The sequence below is a fragment of the Puma concolor genome, chromosome E3, assembly GCF_028749965.1.
Source record: "Puma concolor isolate L17-30 chromosome E3, mPumCon1.1.hap2, whole genome shotgun sequence".
NCBI classification, from domain to species: domain Eukaryota; kingdom Metazoa; phylum Chordata; class Mammalia; order Carnivora; family Felidae; genus Puma; species Puma concolor.
The window spans coordinates 10,344,879-10,366,414 of record NC_141682.1 but is presented as its reverse complement, the minus strand read 5'-3'; the positions used below and the strand labels follow the sequence as shown (position 1 = coordinate 10,366,414).

General features: G+C 39.1%; 1 protein-coding gene across 2 annotated transcripts in view; it reads left to right on the top strand.

Moving 5' to 3' along the window:
* The window catches only part of BAZ1B (bromodomain adjacent to zinc finger domain 1B), a 73,260-nt gene that overhangs the window by 20,888 nt on the left and 30,836 nt on the right, over positions 1 to 21,536 (top strand). Inside the window, exons 4-7 of one of the 2 annotated variants that reach the window (XM_086691302.1) lie at positions 1,238 to 1,439; positions 5,815 to 5,936; positions 8,506 to 8,703; positions 16,953 to 18,654. In XM_086691302.1, the coding sequence (XP_086547428.1) occupies positions 1,238 to 1,439; positions 5,815 to 5,936; positions 8,506 to 8,703; positions 16,953 to 18,654 (2,224 nt within the window). Of the gene's footprint in view, positions 1 to 1,237; positions 1,465 to 5,814; positions 5,937 to 8,505; positions 8,704 to 16,952; positions 18,655 to 21,536 lie in introns of those variants that run through there. The other variant, XM_086691304.1, reaches the window with a different exon arrangement.

Here is a 21,536-nt window from a genome sequence, read left to right as displayed (position 1 = left end):
ATAAAGGGCATCTAAATTGTAAAGGAAGAAGTATAGTTATCTTTATGTGTAGACAGCATGATTATCCATGTAGAAAATCTGGAATCTCCCATAAAACCTCTTAGAACTAACAAGTGAGTTTAGCAGGGTAGCAGGATTTAGGGTAAATAATATGAAAACCAATGTTAGCAACATGCAATTGGAAATTGAAATTTAGAAAGATCAGTACCATTTATGATAACATCAAAAATATGCTGTGCTCTAGGAGTAAATCTGACAAGAGGCATACAAGACCTAGACACTAAAAATTATAAAATGTTTCTGAGAGAAATTAAACAAGATCTTAAATGATGGAGAGAGATATTGTCTTCATGGGTCAGAAAACTCAGTATTGTTAAAATGGCAGTTCTTCCCAAAGTGATGTGTAGATACACCACAAATGCTATAAAATCCTAGCAGCTTTTCAACTATACTCAAATTAAAAAATTATTTTAAAAAATCCCAGAAGCTTTTTTATGGGAACTGTCAAGCTGATTGTAAAATTCATGTGAAAATGCAAAGAACTTTGACAAAGAACAACCAAGTTAGAGGTATAATACTGTCTGATTTTGAGCCTTATTTTCAAGTATTAAGGTGGTATGAAATTGTTGTAAAGATAGACTAATAGATTCATTGGGACACAATAGCATCCAGAAATAGACTCCTATACGTCCATCCATGTATACACATGCTGCTCATTTTTGATAGTTAGATGATTAAGTGAAGAAAAGGTAGTCTTTTCAACAGATGATTCTAAAATAATTGGATATTCGTATGTATAGTTATATATTTATCAAAGATATTATTTTTAAGTAATCTCTACACCCAACGTGGAGTTGGAACTCACAACCTCAGGATCAAGAGTTGCATGCTATTCTGACTGAGCCAGCCAGGCACCCCTACGAAGTTGATTTTTTAACAAAATGGAAGTTCTTGAACTGTGTTTACACATATGTCAGGTTAGTGTAGTGATGGCCTTTTAGCCTTAGTACATCGGTACATGAATTATGAACTAGATTGTGATCATTTTATTTTTTAAGGTATCCTATTGCTGTTTAGAAGTCTGAGAAACAAAGTTGGAAAAAAAATCACAACTTGGCTACTTTTTCAGTGAATTTTTTTGTCAGGTGAAGTGGGATATATATTGGATAATATATCCTAAACATCTTTAGGTTCTTGGTTCTTTATTATCTTTGATTCTCTCTTGTCTCCTTTATAGGTTGGGAAGGAAAAAATGCTCAAGGTGAGGATTGTGAAGATTCATCCTTTGGAGAAAGTGGATGAAGAGGCCACTGAGAAGAAATCAGACGGTGCCTGTGATTCTCCCTCAAGTGACAAAGAGAATTCTAGCCAAATTGCTCAGGATCATCAGAAGAAGGAGCCAGTTGTAAAAGAGGATGAAGGAAGGAGAGAGAGTATTAGTATGTATGATGCTAGCTTTCCTTAGTGAGTTATGCTACTCTGTTTATTTTATCCTCCATAAATCTTTTGAGTTCTAACAATTAAATTTGTAATTGTTTTATAGATAAATAGATATGTTTTTGTTCATTTATGATTCAGAAAACAATTAAAATATCCACTAAGGGAATCAAGATTTAAATCTCCCCACACAGTTAAGACCAGGGGGAAGTCTTACCTCTGGCTGCTTAGAAATCTGTGTGCACATACCTGCCTACTCAGGATGGGAAAGAGTTTGCTTTCCTTTTCTCCCAAGTTGGACATTCATAAGGATGCGTGGAAGGGGGGTGATTGGAATAGGAGGAGCTAATTTGAATCCATCCTTCCTTCCTTTCTTTTCTTTTCTTTTCTTTTCTTTTCTTTTCTTTTCTTTTCTTTTCTTTTCTTTTTTCTTCGCTCTCTCTCTCTCTCTATCCCTCTCTCTCTCTCTCTCTTTCTTATATATTGGTTTATTTTTGAGAGGGAGAGAGAGCCCATCCGCACAAGCAGGGGAGGGGCAGAGAGAGAGGGAGGTACAGAATCCGAAGCAGGTTCCAGGCTCTGAGCTGTCAGTGCAGAGCCTGACGGGCTCAAACTCTTGAACCATGAGATCATGACCTGAGCTGAAGTCAGACACTTACCGACTGAGCCACCCAAGGGTCCCGCTCTTTTTTTTTTTTTTTCTTTTTTCATTTTGTAAGCCATTGTGGTGCTTTTAAGAGATTTCATTTTATCTGCATAAATTCAGGTCCCTCTCAGATAGGAATTGCCAGAATTGTGAAACTCTAAAAGTAAATTTTAGGGGCCTGGAGACCTTAACCATGATGTGTTGAAAGTTGAGAAACAGAGATGTTGTTCACCGGGGAGACTTTTTAGCCTCTGAGTCCTTCTTTTTTTTTTTTTTTTTAAATTTGTGTAAATAAGGAATTTATTTGGGTCCCTTCTTTTTCCAAAAATAGGATTACTCAAGAGGGTTTGTGTATACTGATCCCCTCTCTGTGACTGTTAGAGGATCCAGTAATTTTACTTCATTATTTAACTGTCATAAAGTTCGAGTTAGAATGTTGCATTAGAATGTTCCACTGTCTGCCTTCTGTTTTGTGTCTCCAGATGTTTTGGATATGTGCAGATGGTTTTAGAGGGATGTCCTTACCTACTCCCAAGGCAGCTTCTGAGATTGTTGTGTAGCTGTCCCCCTCCCCCGCAGTTGTTGATACTTTAGTTTTGTTTTCCACTGTGTACTATGAATGCTAATGTCTGTGTTTTTCAGTTTTTCTCCTTTTTGATACTGGAGGTTTATAATATGTGTGTTTTTCACAGATCCTAAGATTTGAGGAGGATAAGTGTTTTGGTTAAGTGTTGGCTGTTAGGTCTTCTAACACTTCTTTTCTTATAGAATCAAATCATTGGCATACCAATGATGTGTTACAGTTGTTAGTTTTATACCTTAAGCATCATGTGCCAGGAACTGCTGGTTTTAGGCTTTGGCTATTTTTTAGAGCCTGTGCCTTAGTTCAGGTTTTAATTATTGGGATATAATGTCATTTCTAGTATATTGTTACGCGTCGTAGGTGAGCTAAAGAATGTTACAGTGTACTCTGAATGTCTTCAGGGAAAAATTGATTAGAATTTTCATAGAAATATGATAGGCAAATTCCAGTATGAAAAATATGTTCTCATCATGTGACCTTGCCTTTTACTTTGTAGGGGGTAGAAATAATGTATTAGGGCAGGAACTTTTCAGCTTTGTGTTCCTAACCTCTCTGGTAGCAACTTCTGTATTCTTCCTCCATCTTAGAAGGGAGTGGTCTTTCCAATTGGCGAAGGTACTTGTTCTTTGAATTCCATTCCCTCCTAGTTTTTCAAGGAATAGGTAAACTTATTAGTCTACTATAGAATGTTTAAAAAAAATTTTTTTTTTCAACGTTTATTTATTTTTGGGACAGAGAGAGACAGAGCATGAACGGGGGAGGGGCAGAGAGAGAGGGAGACACAGAATCGGAAACAGGCTCCAGGCTCTGAGCCATCAGCCCAGAGCCCGACACGGGGCTCGAACTCCTGGACCGCGAGATCGTGACCTGGCTGAAGTCAGACGCTTAACCGACTGTGCCACCCAGGCGCCCCTACTATAGAATGTTTTAAACCCTTTTTCTAATCATTCTTAACTTATAAATAAAGTCCCATTTTCTAAAAACAAAAACTATCCTCCCTTGATCCTGTTGTTCTATTTCTGTCTTAATTCATTCAAGGTAAGATTCTTGAGAATGTTGTCTCTGCTTTCTGACCATGAGTTTATTCCTTACACTGTTACGTATAAGTGTGACTTCTGCCTCTTTATTCCTAAAACTGTTCCTAATAAGGTTATAGGTGACCCCCTAATTGCAGAATTCACTGATTTCTTCTTTGTTTTTTGTTTTTTGTTTTTGTTTTTTTTTTTTTTTTTTTTTTACTTTTCTGTTCCATTTAACTTTGACTGTTGGTCACTCTCATATCTTTCAGCTTATTTAGTACCATAGTCTCTTAGGTTTCCCAACTACTTTTCTGTTTTATTTTTATTTTTAGTAATTTCTGCACCCAATATGGGACTTGAACTCATGACCCTGAGATCAAGAGTCACATGCTTTTCCAACTGAACCAGCCAAGCACCCCTACTTTCCTGTTTTGTTTTTCTTTTAACCTCCTTTTCTCATTAAATTATTTTTCATAGGAATTTTCTGCTCCCCCCCTTTTTTTTTTGGTGCAAAAAGGTGATTTTATTAAAGTATGGGGATAAAGCCTGTGGGCAGGAAGAGCTGCCTGCTGCCTTTTTTTTTTTTTTAAGTTTGTTTATTTATTTTGAGAGAGAGAGTGTACGCATGTGATTGGGAAATGGACCGAGAGAGAGAATGGGAGAGAGAATCCCAAGCAGGTTCTGTGCTATCAGTGAGGAGCCCAATATGGGGCTCAAACTCATGAACCATGAGATAGTGACCTGAGCCGAAAATAAGAGTTGGTAATTTGACCTACTGAGCCACCCAGGCACCCTTGCTGCCTTTTTATTTTTCTGCAGAAGTGTACTGTTACATTTCATTCCGTCCACAGTTTAAATTCTTAATCTGTATAAAGGCTGACGATTTCCAGGACCACATCAGTTTAACTCCTAAACTTTAGATCTAGTCTTCACATGCATGTCCCAAGCAGTTCAAATTTAACACCTGTAAAGCTGAATTAATCGTCTTGCTTATGTTGTCTTCCCAAGGCATGTCAACAAGAATCCTGCTAGTCTTTCAGCATTCTTTTACTCAGTTAATGACACTGTCGTCTCCTTGGTCCCTAAGGCAGAAAACGTGGAAGCCGTTAGCATTTCCACATCTAGGTGGTTACCAAGTCTTGTATTCTAAATACCTCTTGACTCTTTTAGTCTCCATTCCAGTTACATTAATTCAGGTGTTTAGTATTACATCTTGTGATTTCCCATTCTTCAGTCTCACCTTGCCATTTTACTCATTTTCTAACTTTCAAAAGTGTTATTTTCTTTCTCAGTTTTTTTCAGACTAGTAATCTTTCAAAATGTATATCTAGTTAGTTAGACAAGAAATCCTTTGTTTCCCTAGTGCCCATGAGACAAATTCCGGTCTCTAAAGGGTATACAGTGTTCGGGCTCCTGGCTGCTGGCTCAGTTGGTAGAGCATGTGACTCTTGATCTTAGGGTCTCGAGTTCAAGCCCTACGCTGGACATTGGACATGGAGCCTACTTAAAAAAAAAAAAAAAAAATGGGGGTACCTGGGTGACTCGGTTAAGTGTTCAACTTCGGTTCAGGTCATGATCTCACAGTTTATGAGTTTGGGCCCCACATTGGGCTCTTTGCTGTCAGCGCAGAACCTGCTTCAGATCCTGTCTCCCTCTCTCTGTCCTTCCCCCGCTCATACTTTCCCTCTTTCAAAAATAAACATTTAAACATTTTTTTAAAAAGGTGTACAGTGTTATTTATAATTTGGCTCCTACGTATCTTTAGTCTGATGTTTTTACTATAGCGTAGATCATATTCACTCATTTTACGGCTTATAGTCTCTGAACAAGTTCTAGTCGTTCTAGGCCTCTCCTTTGCCTGTCTTCCAGACCAAGTTAGAGTTGCTCCTCTCTGCTCTCATAGTATTTTTTTTTGTCCCAATCTCTGTTACAGTATTTTGCCACATTATATTGTAAGTTTTGTAGACTCTCACAGACTTGATCTGCTTGAGGTAAGGACTTTATGATTCATCTTTGTGTCTCATCGCTCAGTGCCTGGTGCAGAGTAGGTGTTCAATAAGATTATTAATAAATGAATGGATAAAATTAAAGACGTATTTTTTTCACTAATTTTCTATTGATTTGACTAGATGACAGAGCACGTAGATCTCCACGAAAACTCCCTACTTCATTAAAAAAAGGAGAAAGGAAATGGGCTCCGCCAAAATTTTTGCCTCACAAATATGATGTGAAATTACAAAATGAAGATAAGGTTAGTTGGCACTTTATATTAAACCTCTTAAATGTCGAAAATGCTATTTCAGAAAATATCATAGGGCCAGTTTTCTCGGAGAAAATGTGCTACAGAAAAATGTGAATGAATGTGTTTCTACGGTAAATTCTAGGCTTTTGTAGTCTTTGTAATTATGACCTTAAGTTAAATTGTATTTTTTTCCCCTAGGAGATAGCATACTGTTTTCTTTTAATAAGAATTATTAGGGTCTAAGAATAATTTGCATTTGAGTTTCAAACTCAGTTTGAAAAATAAGAATCGGTTCGCAGCAGTTACGGACTTTCTCCAGGAAATAGCTCTTCCCAGTTAAAAATAAAGCAATTTGTAATAAACTCAGAAACCAAGTCAGTTCTCATCAGCGCTTTTACAAGGTATCTGTGAAGCTAATAATCTAAAACAGTAAATACCCTTAAAATAACTTAGTGCTAAGTTTTGATTCTAAGGTTTGAATGTTTTTAATATGTCCAGAGTCAGGACATCACTTAAATGAATTGGCAAGAATTGTTTTCTTAGTGGCATATAAAACACTGTGTTTTTTCATTGATAGTGTCTTAGAATCCATGAAATATGGCATATTAGTTTCAGATACTTGTATACCTGTATGTGTAAAATCTTGTATTTAGAAAGAGGCAAGATGGGCTGCTGGATATGGAAGATAACTGCACATTTGTCTTCCTGTTCAACTGTTTATAGAAGAAACAGCTAGGGCCTGAGAAGTTGAAGAATTCTGTCAAAGTTCCTAATTTAGTAAATGAGCGTGGGAAGGAGTATAACCCAGTTCTTTTGGCTCTTCAGAGTGTTGGATTTTTTTTCCCACCTCAAAAAGTTGACAAGTCTTATTCTATTTTGACTCTTTTTTTTTTTTTGAAGATTTTAATTTTAAGTAATTTCTATACCCAACGTGGGGCTTGAACTTACAACCCTGAGATAAGAGTCGAATGTTCTTCTGACTGAGTCATCTGATCGCCCCCAGCACTTTGACTCCATTTGTTGTATAGTTGATGTGAAGGCATTGCTAAATTGTTAGGATTTCTTTATATTTGAAAATTGGATGTTAAATACAGTTTTTCACTGAGTTTCTTCACCTTCAGCAGGGTTGCTAGTTAAAATATTATTACTAGGGAGTCTCATCCACTTCCCTGATTATCGTTTGTATTCTTACTGATGAGTGTGAAGAATGTAAATTGCTTTGTTTACGTGTAGTAAATAGAGGAAGATAGAATATACAAATAAGGGTAAAAGATATTTCTAATCCTGTGCTCAGAGATGATATTTGGTGAATATAGATGTGGTTAATGGTGGTTAGCTTGTTTGTTTTTTTTAGAACATTGAGTTAGGGGCAAGGGGCAGAGGGAGAGAGAAAGAGAATCTTGAACAGCCTCCATGCTCAGCACAGAGCCCAACACGGGGCTCCATCCCACAACCCTGGGATCAGGACCTGAGCCACCCAGGTGCCCCAGCTTTTAAGTGACTTTTGAAAATAGGAGTCGGGGCACTGGCTGGCTCAGTTGGTAAAGTATGATACTTGATCTTGGGGTTATGAGTTTGAGTCCCATGTTGGGTATAGAGATTACCTAAAAATAAAATTTTAGGGGGAAAAAAGAGAGGATTCTATATACACTATTTTGTAACTTGCTTTTTTCATTTACTATATGGTAAACGTCTGTGATGTCATTAAATTTTTTTCCAAAATAGTATTTTCAGATTGTAGTGTGTATGATAGTCATCAGGGGGTTTTATTAAAAAATCTAGATTCCCAGCCTCTACTGCCAGAGATTCTTCTCATTCAGTAAGCTTGGGGGCCAAGAATCTGCACCTTAGACGATTCTGATAAATTCGTCCTATTGAGAAACATTTTCCCCCTATGGTTGTGTATATTATATGTAATATATTATACATAATTATATGCATGTATATATTATATGCATATAATGGTTGCATTCATTCATTGTATGGATGTATTTTTTTCAATTTTTTTTTTTTTAATTTTTTTTATTTTTGGGACAGAGAGAGACAGAGCATGAACGGGGGAGGGGCAGAGAGAGAGGGAGACACAGAATTGGAAACAGGCTCCAGGCTCTGAGCCATCAGCCCAGAGCCTGACGCGGGGCTCGAACTCACGGACTGCGAGATCGTGACCTGGCTGAAGTCGGACACTTAACTGACTGCGCCACCCAGGCGCCCCTGGATGTATTTTAATTTAAAAAATGAATCCCTTACTGATGTACCTTTATGTAGTTTTCCCTTCCCCCCCCCCCCCCTTCCTTTTATTAGCAGTTGACAGTCCATTTATTTCTAAATTCTTAACAAGAGGAATTGCTGGTTCAGTGGGTATGCACAGTTTTAGGTCTTTGATACATACAGATAAATTGCCTAGGGATGTGTTTAATTTAACATTCTGTTTCTGAAAATTATTTTTCTTTCATCTAGTTTATAGCCCTGTTTTATAGAGGGAGTTATGATTTTTCTGGAAAGAACATAAATCTTTGTTCTCCGTGGTTAATTGCTTTTAACCCCAGTGGTAAGTTATTTATATTTGTTAACCTAGATCATCAGTAATGTGCCAGCAGACAGCTTGATTCGTACAGAACGCCCACCAAATAAGGAGATACTTCGATACTTTATACGGCATAACGCATTACGGGCTGGTACTGGTGAAAATGCACCATGGGTGGTAGAAGACGAATTGGTGAAGAAATATTCCCTGCCTAGCAAGTTCAGTGACTTTTTACTTGATCCATACAAGGTAAGGTCACTATTAATTTTTGAAGAGCAAGGTAGAACACTTAAACGAGTTCGTTTTCTTCAGTAGCTCCAGTTAGATTAGATTTTGAGCTCTTAACATCAGATAATGGATTCAGAAATTTTGACATCCATCTGTTTTATGTAGATGATGATGTGGGGTTGATATTGAAAATCTCTCCTAGATTGATTTATTTTTTACTATGGTTGATTAAAACACAGACACACACACGGTTTTTTGCCTCAGATTCTTCTTGGAATGAGGTATGATATAAATAGGAAAAAATTTTTTACAAATTAATTCCTAAGAATGAAAACTGATTTTGTATATCAGATAAGATAAACACATCAGCAGCCTTGAAAAAGACTTGGAATGGGTATTAGTTTGTATGGCAGATTAGTAGAAAACCTAGCATTTCCCTCTTGAAAATGTTTTTTTGTTTGTTTGTTTTTTGTTTTCTTTAATCAACTCGTTTGATCTTCCAAACAATTCTTATAATGTTGTGTCGGGTGTATGTGTATTTTATATACATATATACATACATACATACCTACATACACATACACATAATCTTATTTTCCAGTTGCAGGAACTGAGGCTAGTCTAATTAAAACCAACAGAAACTAAAATGACAAAAGCCAAGACCTTGGCCTCAGATTTCTGATTGTCTTTTCTATCTCAGGGTTTCTCCAATAAGATTTTTTTTAAATGTTTGTTTATTTTTGATAGAGAATGTGCATGTGCATTCAAGCAGGGCAGAGAGAGGGGGGGTAGAGGATCTGAAAAAGGCTCTGTGCTGACAGCAGAGAGCCCGATGTGAGGCTCAAACTTACAAGTTATGAGATCATGGCCTGAGCCGAAGTTGGATGCTCAAACCTACTGAGCCACCCAGGTGTCCCTCCAATAAGATTTTTTTTTAATGTAAGTTTTGAGAGTATATATGTCTTTCGTTGGCAACTTTACTGATTTGCATACTGATATTTCACCTTTGTCTTTGGGCCAGGATAGGACTGGCAGAGGGCTACTGATCCATTTAAAACAGATTTTTCCCCTTCCTTTCAATTTTGAAAAATGAAGCACATCTTGAGGCATACAATTAAATTACTTCAATTATTTTAGACTGATTTTGCTGACAAAATTATATGGAGAAATAATTTTATTTCTCCAACCATAGTTTAATATTTAGCATGTTTTCTTATTCCAGACCAGCATGATCAAGCATTTTCTTCCTATGCTCTTTAAATTTTTATTATTTGCATAAAAAGGAAAATTAGAAATTAATTGGCTTTTTCTAAATTTTTTTTTTTAACGTTTATTTATTTTTGAGACAGGGAGAGACAGAGCATGAACGGGGGAGGGTTGGAGAGAGAGGGAGACACAGAGTCTGAAACAGGCTCCAGGCTCTGAGCTGTCAGCACAGAGCCGGACGCCGGGCTCGAACTCACGGAGCGCGAGATCATGACCTGAGCCGAAGTCGGACGCCCAACTGACTGAGCCACCCAGGCACCCCAATTGGCTTTTTCTAGATCAGTACTAAAGTTTTTTATTTACTGAGGGGAAGTTTTAATTATTTGTCATTTCATTGCTATAGAGTTTTGGAATTCTGGTAAGGCTTTCAGTGTCTATAACATAAGATTACTGTCATATATAAAAATCCTATATAAAATCATCTCTGAATGAGTTTTTAGACCCTTGGATCATTTGAGTCCTTAAATATTTTCCTCTTGTTAAATCTTAACAGCTGTCTTTTATGTATTTTAGTTTAGTTTAAGTATGTGAATGACATGAAAGACTTAAAGAAGAAGAAGAAAGACTAAGTATTATTTATGGGTAAAAGGTCTTTTGGGCTAATAAGAACAAAAAAGCTGATCCACACTTTCTGTGGATGCTTAACTCACTTTCTGTAGGAGCCAGAGACTAGAATTCCAGGAGTGTATGAATAAATCACCTATTCTCAAATTTTCTAATGAGGTCTTAAGATACTAACTTAATAGAACCTGGCTATAAGATTGAGGTTAGGAATTGTAAGCTTGTTTAGAACAAAGTGCTGCCTAAAGTCAGTGATTATGCTTAGAGAAATTGAGACTCCTGTACAATACCATTCTACACAGTAATTCTTATCTCCCCGTACGATTTGACCTGTCGCTGATTTTGTCTCCTGAGTTTTGCATATAAGTTGTGTTTTTCCTATTTGTAGTTTTCTTAAGGAACTTCTAGCATCTCAGCCAGGACAGAATACAGTAAAGACATAGATAAGTAGACCATAAAACAATACTTTGGATTTTCTTTCTTCATCAAAGGAGATTTTAAATAATGCCTTGAGGATTCACATTGATCAGATCTATGATCTGCCTATTCCAAAGTCAATAGCTTGAAAAAATTGTTTTTCTCTCTTTGCCTTCTCTTTGGATTTTGTAGAACTTGATATTCTGCCAGGCTGCTGAATGTAGCTACTGTGGAGAGAGAGGAGACCTGGAGAGAGGAAGCAAGTTCTGAGCAGTAGTTTGAGGAAAGGACCAGCAGGGAGAGCTTAGGTGGGAGAGAGGAAAAAGTTATTTAGGGATATGGAATTTTGGAGTGTGAGCCGAATAGGGCCTATTGTGATAATGAGAGTGTGTTTGTGGTCTTACAAACTCTAGAACATAAAACTTGACTAGAAGAACTATCTTACTCATTTTATGTTCTGTGATACTTAGATACTTAGATAGGTATAATAGGTGTGTGGCTTGTGAAGTCATCTCTTTAAGAAGTACCATTCATTGAAAAAAAATGCAGTGGACAGTTGAGTTTAGGGATAATGACTTGGAGTGATTTAGAAGGCATTTATTTGTGTGATCCCAGTCATCTAAGATGAAATCTGCTACCTTGGCTCATTGCCCTTTGGTAATAACATTGCAGCTCTAGTGTTTTGTTACTCTTATTTTAGATTGGTATATCCTAGTAGGGAAGCTTTGGTTTAAGAAAAAAAATTTAACGTTTATTTATTTATTTTTGAGAGCGAGGGAGAGCACAAACCGGAGGGGCAGGGGCAGAGAGAGACAGAGGGAGACACAGAGTCCGAAGCAGGCTGCAGGCTTTGAGCTGTCAGCACAGAGCCCAACGGGGGGCTCAAACTCCTGAACTGCAAGATCATGATCTAAGCCAAAGTTGGATGCTTAACTCACTGAGCCACCCAGGTACCCCATAGTAGGGAAGCTTTTGGATCAATATATAATGGCTAAATGCTACTTTTTTTTTTTTAACATTTATCTATCTATCTATCTATCTATCTATCTATCTATCTATCTATCTATCTATCTATTTATTTTAGAGAGGGGAAGGGAGGGGGAGAGAGTGAGAGAGGGAGACACAGAATCCAAAGCAGGCTCCAGGCTCTGAGCTGTCAGCACGGAGCCCGATGCGGGGCTCAAACTCACCAACTGTGAGATCATGACCTGAGCTGAAGTTGGACTTTTAACTGACTGAACCACCCAGGTGCCCTGACAAGGCTATTTTCTAACATAAGTATAGTACAGGTATCAAAATCAGGAAATTAGCATTGAAACAATACTGTTATCTGCAGTTCTTACGCATGTTTTGAAATTTGTCCCAATATTGTCTTTTTAGCTAAATTTTGTTTTTGTTTTCACAGGCTCCAGTGTAGTATCATGTATTATGTTTCCTTGTTTTGTGACTTGTTAGGAGACTGAGGTCTCCTCTGATCTGAAGAAGTCTCTCAGCTTTTCTTTGTCTTTCAGAAACTTTTGATGTTTTATAAGGATACAGGCCAGTTATTTTTATATGATGCTTTTCAATTCAGGGTTATTTCCATATAATTACATTCAGGTTATGGGTTTTTGGTAGAGATACCACAGAATTGATGTTGTGTGCCTCTTAGAGTGAATTATATCAAAAGGCACCTGATGTAATTTAATTTTGTCTCATTACTTAATGACATTACATATTTTTAAAGATGTTTCTTATCTCTCCTCATTAATGTTTCAAGTAAATGTTCAGGGTTTTGATGTTTTTCTTTAAGTTTGCCTTTGGAATTTTCTGTTTGAGTTAGAGACTAGAGCAGAAGCACTTTATTTTTTTATTATTATTATTTTTTTTAATGTTTATTTTTGAGAGACAGAGAGAGACAAATCATGAGCAGGGGAGGGGCAGAGACAGAGGGAGACACAGAATCGGAAGCAGGCTCCAGGCTCTGAGCTGTCAACACAGAGCCTGACGCGGGGCTCGAACTCATGAACCGTGAGATCATGACCTGAGCCAAAGTCAGACGCTCAACTGACTGAGCCACCCAGGCGCCCCCGAGCACTTTAAAAATAAGTTAACTTTAGAAGTACTTAAGACTATTTTATGGTAACCTATTTTGCACATTTGCTGATAAAGACATCTAGAGATTGAGGCGAACCCATTGTGTGAGTGTTACCTTGAAACTCCTACCACAGCTCCTGGGGTGAATGTAGAGAGAAGTAAATGTTAGAATACAGATTGCTGGAGTTTTCCAGTGCAGGGCTCTTGGCCACTTACTATCAAGTTAAATTTAGCATCTGAGTGAGCTGCTATAAATAAAGTTTCTTCATTTTTATCTTATTTAATAGATTTTCTTATTTGGGGTGGTGGTTTGTTTCACTTGACAGGGAGCAGGTATAGAATTGTATACACTTTTTCTTAAAGGCTTTCACATTGTGAGACATTCATTAGTATTTCGTTCCTGTTTAGCACTTAGAAAGGGCCTTGCCTAAAACCTATAATTCTGCTATTCTGGGTGTCCATTCTTTTCTCCCTCTCTGTGCACTATTCCGATAGATTACTTATGCTGAATGGGGGGTAGGGAGACCCTTAGCACATAAGTGGTTTTATACTTTTTCAGATCCCCCTGAGTCCAGCCATGCCGGCTCCCATGTGGCTGTGACTGCCCAGCATGCCCTATGCTGAGATGATCCAGTTACTGAAGGACTGCTCACGCGGGGAGCCGGCCTGTTGGGAGGGGGTTGGGTGAGTTAATTTCTTTCATTTTTAAGAAAAAAAATTATATGGTGTGATTTGGCCAAAAAACACACCTTACAAATAAAAATAAATGGGTTGCTGGACCCTCTCATGGCTAAGCCATCCCAGCTCTTACATCAATTCTGCATAGTATAATGCTTCTAAATAGAAGAAATTTAAAGAACCTTATGAAAATTTGAGTGACTTTTTAAATAGAAAAGTAATCAGTAAATTAAGAAGTGGCCAAATTATAATAGGCCCTATTAAATGATACCTATTTGAAATGGTAAAAATGAAACATAGTCTCACGCTAGTCTCCTTTTTAGTGATAAATTTCATTTTAGAATGACTTTAAATATAGCCTGTTATCCTGAGCATTAGAAAAAGTATCCATCTGTTATGTCTATACTCTGAAGATTTTCCAAAGCTGGTTGAAGAGGATGGCTAACTTGTCTTTAGTTAACACATTTGTCTTTAGTTCCTGCCAGAGTAGTTTTGGGCCTTAGTCTATGATTTGTAGGGTGGTCTTTGGAGTATTGGTACTATTACTGTCCAAGCGGAGAGTGGAGTCTCACATAAGCTATCTTTGCTCACTCTTTTTTTTTTTTTTTTTTTAATTTTTTTTTTTTTTTCCAACGTTTATTTATTTTTGGGACAGAGAGAGACAGAGCATGAACGGGGGAGGGGCAGAGAGAGAGGGAGACACAGAATCAGAAACAGGCTCCAGGCTCTGAGCCATCAGCCCAGAGCCCGACGCGGGGCTCGAACTCACAGACGGTGAGATCGTGACCTGGCTGAAGTCGGACGCTTAACCGACTGCGCCACCCAGGCGCCCCTATCTTTGCTCACTCTTGTTAACATTTTGAAATCTAGTTCTGGGGAACTAAGACTGGGAAATTCTGCTTCTGGAGAAAATATCCCCTGAGTTACAGATAGATATTGTTTATGTTCTATAAACTATGAAGCCTCTTTGTCAGCTGATATGGAGGATGATAATTGGGGAACAAAACTTACAGTTTTAGTCAGGCAACAAAAACAGCCCGCTAGAGGAACAATAATCTGTAATTGCCTGTTGTCCGTAAAAGGCAAAAGTTGGAGACTTGGGGCGCCTGGCTGGCTCAGTTGGTGGAGTGTGCGACTTTTGATCTTGGGGTTGTGAGTTTAAACCCATGTTGGGTGTAGAGATTACTTAAAAAAATAAAATCCTTGAAGCTGGGGACTTAATCAAAAGGAGGATGTTAGGTGTAGTCCACTCATTCATTGCAGACCATATTTCTCCTACTTGTGCTGCCTTGGTTCTGTGAGTTTGTTTCTCTGGTGATTAGATCCATAATGTTTAAATCTTACCTGGTGTTGCAGTACAGCTTATTAAATTTTACCGTACCTGTTTACTCCTGACAAGAGCATGGGTGTTCTTTCCTATCATCTCTGGGGTGTACTCCTCGTAGCACTTCCTTCTTGCCTTTTTAAAGGAGCTCATCATTTCATGTTCCATAGCGTTTAGCTGCTTCCTCACCTGCAGTCTCCTCTCCTGTGGGCCTGTCTTAACCAGCTGCCTCCAGGCTGCTGTCTATATGCAGCTTCTGTCAAGTTCGTCCTTCCCACTCAAACTTTGAGTTAGGCTCAGGTCTCTGAGTGCCCTCTGTGCTTAGTTGCTTTTGGTAACAGAAATTGAATATTCTAAAGGTTTTCTAATCTTTCTCCTAGTCACTAGAATTTTTTTGAAATTGGCTCTACTTTTACTTTGGTTGGTTATTATTTCATTTAGTTTACGGTTTAGCTGCCAAGCTTTTTTCTTTGTAATTACATTCTTTAAAGTTTGAAAATCAGGGCGTCTGGGTGGCTCAGTCGGTTAAGCGTCCGACTGCAGCTCAGGTCATGATTTCACGGTTCGTGAGTTTGGGCCCCACTCAGGCTCTGTGCTGACAGCTCAGAGCCTGGAGCCTGCTTCGGATTCTGTGTCTCCCTCTCTGTTTGCCCCTCCCCCGCTCATGCTCGGTCTCTCTCACTCTCAAAAATGAATAAATGTTAAAAAAAAAAATTTAAGTTTGAAAATCCACAGTTTTTTTTTTTTTTTTTTAAATCCACTGTTAAACAGAAACCATGGTATTATGACAAGTTGACTGGGTTCTAACCTATTAACTAATTCTCTATGAAGGGGATATGGTGGTTTGAGGAGATAGGAGATAGATATGTGTCCAGGGGAGAGGGAAGTGAATGGACTAAAGGAATATGTTAAATCGATAAGGAATATATTAAGGGTGGTATTCAGGATGCATTTGAGGTACCTGGTTCTGAATTTAAAGTGAGACCACACACTGCGTTTGTATCTTTAATTCCATGCCTGTGTAAGCTGAACATGTATGGGCCAGGGAACTAGGTGTAGTAGAGCAGGAGAGGCCAGGGAACTAGAGGTTCATGCAAGATTGATTATAGCAACTGACCGGAATTTAATGTGGGTAAGAAGAACAAGGAAGCGAGTGTGCAGAAAGTTTGGTAGAACTAATGGATTTAAGGTCCTGGCAGGGATTAAAGGATTGCAGAGTTGGGCTACTAGAGGGAGTGAATTTCAAGGACATGAGGGGATTGTATGAGGTTGAGAATATAGAGGGCTTATAGTTAGTAATGTATTCACGGGAATGAGTTCTCGATGTGTGGCGACAGGACAAAGGGGAGTTTGAGGAACCAGGGCGGGAGGGCTCCCTGTTTATGAGCAATGATTTTTGTTGTGGTATTGTAAGTAAGAAAATATGCTTCTGCATTTAGACAAAAATACTTAAATTTTTCTACTTAAAAGCATAGAATGTTCCTAGTGGGAACAGAGGTTTAAATGATAAGAAATCCAGAGTAATACTTTATTAACTCTTTAGATGTTGCCATTTTCTAAATCAGGTATCCTCAGTCTGGGATCTACAGATGGATTCTGAAATAGAATGCAGAATTATCATATGTTGCTTCTGGGGAAAGGGCTCACAGATGTCATTAAAATATCTAAGAATTGCTAGCACCATATATAAACAGAACACATATAGTTACATAGCAAAAATGTTTAATTTTAAGAGTATAGATTTTTAAGTCTGGCTATCAGTTTTGTATTGATAGGGCCAAAACATCAACTAACATTCATGTCTTTGTTTAGGGACATGGTGTCTTTGAACAGAAATGAATATGTATCTTTACCTGGATAGCTGGGGAAGAGGGCCTTTATGATGCTTAAGTGTTGCTTCTTTAAATTAGTTTTTAAAATTAATTTTGCTCCTGTTCTTAAATTCTAGTACATGACTCTCAACCCTTCTACTAAGAGGAAGAATACTGGATCCCCAGATAGGAAGCCTTCAAAAAAATCCAAGACCGACAACTCTTCTCTGAGTTCACCCCTAAATCCCAAGTTATGGTGTCACGTACATTTGAAGAAATCCTTGAATGGCTCACCACTCAAAGTGAAGAACTCAAAGAATTCCAAGTCTCCAGAAGAACATCTGGAAGAAGTGATGAAGATGATGTCACCCAACAAGCTACACGCCAACTTTCACATTCCTAAGAAAGGCCCACCTGCCAAGAAATCAGGGAAGCATAGTGACAAACCTTTGAAAGTGAAGGGTAGAAGCAAAGGCATCCTTAATGGACAGAAATCCACAGGTAATTCCAAATCTCCTAAAAAGGGCTTGAAGACTCCTAAAACCAAAATGAAGCAGATGACTTTGTTGGATATGGCCAAGGGCACTCAGAAGATGACCCGAGCCCCACGGAATTCTGGGGGTACACCCAGGTCTTCTAGTAAACCCCACAAACATCTGCCTCCTGCTGCCCTACACCTTATTGCCTACTACAAAGAAAACAAAGACAGGGAGGACAAGAAGAGCGCCCTGTCCTGTGTTATCTCCAAAACAGCTCGTCTGCTCTCCAGCGAAGATAGAGCTCGTCTCCCAGAAGAGCTGCGAAGTATTGTTCAAAAACGCTTTGAGCTTCTAGAACATAAAAAGCGGTGGGCCTCTATGTCTGAAGAGCAGCGCAAAGAATATTTGAAAAAGAAACGAGAGGAGCTGAAAGAAAAGTTGAAGGAGAAAGCCAAGGAGAGGAGAGAGAAAGAAATGCTTGAGAAACTGGAAAAGCAGAAGAGGTACGAGGACCAAGAGTTAACTGGCAAAAGCCTTCCGGCGTTTAGGTTGGTGGATACCCCCGAAGGGCTGCCCAACACACTGTTTGGGGACGTGGCCATGGTGGTGGAGTTCTTGAGCTGTTACTCTGGGCTACTCTTACCAGATGCTCAGTATCCTATTACTGCTGTGTCCCTCATGGAAGCCTTGAGTGCAGAAAAAGGTGGCTTTTTATATCTGAATAGAGTGTTGGTCATCCTCTTACAGACCTTATTGCAAGATGAAATAGCAGAAGACTATGGCGAATTGGGAATGAAGCTGTCAGAAATCCCTCTGACCCTACATTCTGTCTCGGAGCTGGTGCGGCTCTGCTTGCGCAAATCTGACGTTCAGGAAGAAAGCGAGGGCTCAGACACGGACGACAATAAAGATTCAGCACCATTTGAGGATAATGAAGTACAAGATGAGTTCCTAGAGAAGCTGGAGACCTCGGAGTTTTTTGAACTGACGTCAGAAGAGAAGCTCCAGATCTTGACGGCCCTCTGCCACCGCATCCTCATGACGTACTCGGTGCAAGACCACATGGAAACCAGACAGCAGATGTCTGCAGAGTTGTGGAAAGAGCGGCTTGCTGTACTGAAGGAAGAGAATGATAAGAAGAGAGCAGAGAAACAGAAAAGGAAAGAAATGGAAGCCAGAAACAAGGAAAATGGAAAAGAGGAGAATGGGCTGGGCAAAACTGATAGGAAAAAAGAGGTGGTGAAGTTTGAACCCCAGGTAGATGTGGGAGCTGAAGACATGATTAGCGCGGTGAAGAGCAGGCGGCTGCTCGCCATCCAGGCTAAGAAGGAGCGGGAGATCCAGGAGAGAGAAATGAAAGGTAAAGAAAGCCTTGTGTTGGGAGCAGAAGGGAAACCCTTTAGAAGGTAGTAGAAGGAAGGAAATTGCCAGGGTAGTCTCTCTTTGTCACAGTTGTTCGGTTATTTCTGTATGCAGTAACCCAGACCCCACTTAGGCAGTATTCTGGCAGGCGTGTTCAGCCTGGCATTCTGCAGTGAGGGATGGTTTGAGATTAATGTGACACTGGCATCTTTTCTGGATTTAGTAAAGGACCAAAATCACAAATGGCCATAGTGGAAATAACCTATAATTTGGGAATCGCTGGCCTGGTGTCAGACCTTACCTCTGACTTAGCTGTATTCTTTTGGGCAAGTTACTTATTCATGCCTCAGTTCCCTTAACATGCTTGTTAAGATTGTTACAACAATTGAATGGCAGGGTCTTTGAAGCCCTCAGCACAGTTGCCAACTCAGGTATTAATCTTTCCCTTGTTAAGGTTTAAGAATGTAAAAATTTGGGACTTTGATAACTCTGTCAAACCTGAACATTTTTTTTAATGTTCAGTATTTTGAGAGAGAGAGAGAGAGCACCCATGCTTGTGAGCAGGGGTGGGGTAGAGGGGGGCGGGAAACAGAGGAACTGAAGCAGGCTCTGCACCGACAGCAGTGAGCCCATTGTGGGGCTTGAACTCACGAACCATGAAATCATGACCTGAGCCAAAGTCAGATGCTAAGCCGACTGAGCCACCCAGGCACACTTGAACATTTTTGTAAACAGCTTTATTAAATAGTTCACATACCATACAACTTGTCTATTAAGTGAATAACTCATAGTTGTTTTTTTAATGTGTTACTTAAATTTTTTTATTAATGTTTTCTTTTATTTTTGAGAAAGATACAGATTGCCAGCAGGGGAGGGGTAGGGGCAGAGAGAGAGGGGACACAGAATCTGAAGCAGGCACCAGGCTTTGAGCTGTCAGCACAGAGCCGGACATGGGGCTCGAACTCCTGAACCACGAGATCATGACCTGAGCTGAGTCGGATGTTTAACCGACTGAGCCACCCAGGCGTCCTGAGTGTTTTTTTAATAAACTTGAAAGTTTATCTTGAGAGAGAGAGAGTGCGAGTAGGGGAGGGTCAGAGAGAGGAGGAGAGAGAGAATCCCAAACAGTCTCTGCATTGTCAGCACAGAGCCCGACGTGGGGCTGAAACTCACAAACTGAGATCATGACCTGAGCTGAAACCAAGAGTCGGACACTTAACCAACTGAACCACCCTGGCACCCCCTCCCCCTTATATGTGTAACTTTCATCATAATTTTTAAAAAAATTTTTTTTTTTTTAACGTTTATTTATTTTTGGGACAGAGAGAGACAGAGCATGAATGGGGGAGGGGCAGAGAGAGAGGGAGACACAGAATCAGAAACAGGCTCCAGGCTCTGAGCCATCAGCCCAGAGCCTGACGCGGGGCTCGAACTCACGGATCGCGAGATCGTGACCTGGCTGAAGTCGGACGCTTAACCGACTCTGCCACCCAGGCGCCCCTCATCATAATTTTAGAACATACTCATCTCAGAAAGAAACCCTATACTCTTTAGCTGTCATCACCCTGTCCATCCAGACTTGCCTTTTCTGACATATATAAATGAAATCCTATAATGAATGCATGGTCTTTTATGTCTGGTTTCTTTCACTCAGCATAATGTTGTCAAGGTTCATCCATGTTGTGGTAGTTATCAGTTTTCATTTCTTTTATGGCTGAATGATACTCCATTGTTTGGATATACCACATTTTGTTTATCCATTCATTAGTTGATGGATGTTTGATTTGTTTCCACCTTTTGGCTACTATGAAGACTGCTATAAGCATTGGTATATAAATTCTTGTGTGGATGTTGTTGTTTCTCTTAGGTATATACCAGAATTGAATTGCTGGGTCATATGTTCGCTATCCTCAACTGTTTGGGGGAACTGCTAGACATTTTCCAAAGTGGCTGCACAATTTTACTTACCGATGTACCTGTAGTATACGAGAATTCTAATTTTTCTGCATCAACAACACTTGTTATTAAATGACTCCTTGATTCTCGTGGTTGTGAATTAGTATGTCACTGTGGTTTTGATATGCGTTTCCTTGATGACTAATGATATCAGGCATCTCCATATGTGCCTCTTGGTCATTTGTGTTTCTTTGCAGGAATATTCCAATCTTTTGTCCATTTTCAAATTGGGTTGTCTTTTTATTATTAAATTGTAAGAGATCTTTATATTTTCTAGATATAAATCCCTTATCAGATCTATGATCTGCAGATACTTTCACCCAGCTTTTGTGTTGTCTTTTTACTTTCTTGATAATATCCTTTGAAGCCCAAATTTTAAGTTTGAAAGTCCAATTTATCTATTTTTTCTTTGGTTGTTCTTAGTTTTAGTGCCATATCTAAGAATCTGTTGCCAAATCCAAGGTCTTTAACTCTTACATTTAGGTCTTTGGTTCATTCTGAGTTAGTTTTTGTATATGGTATGAGGGTAGGGACCCAACCTTATTCTTTTGCATGTGGCTGTAATATCATTTATTCAAATGACTGCTCTTTCCCCACTGAATGATTTTGACACCCTTGTCAAAAATCATTTGACTGTGGAGCACCTTGGTGGTTCAGTTGGCTACAGCATCCAACTCGATTTTGGCTCAGTTCATGATCTCACTATTTGTGAGTTCAAGCTCCGCATTGGCTCTGTGCTGACAGTGTGGAGCCTGCTTGGGATTCTAATTCTCTCTGCCCTCCCTCACTTTTGCTCTCGCTTGTGCTCTCTCAAAATAAATGAATAAACTTAAAAAAAAAAACACGTCATTTGACTATAGACATGTTGTTTTTATTTCCGGACTCTCAGTTCTGTTGTATTGATCTGTCTGTCCTTAGCTCCAG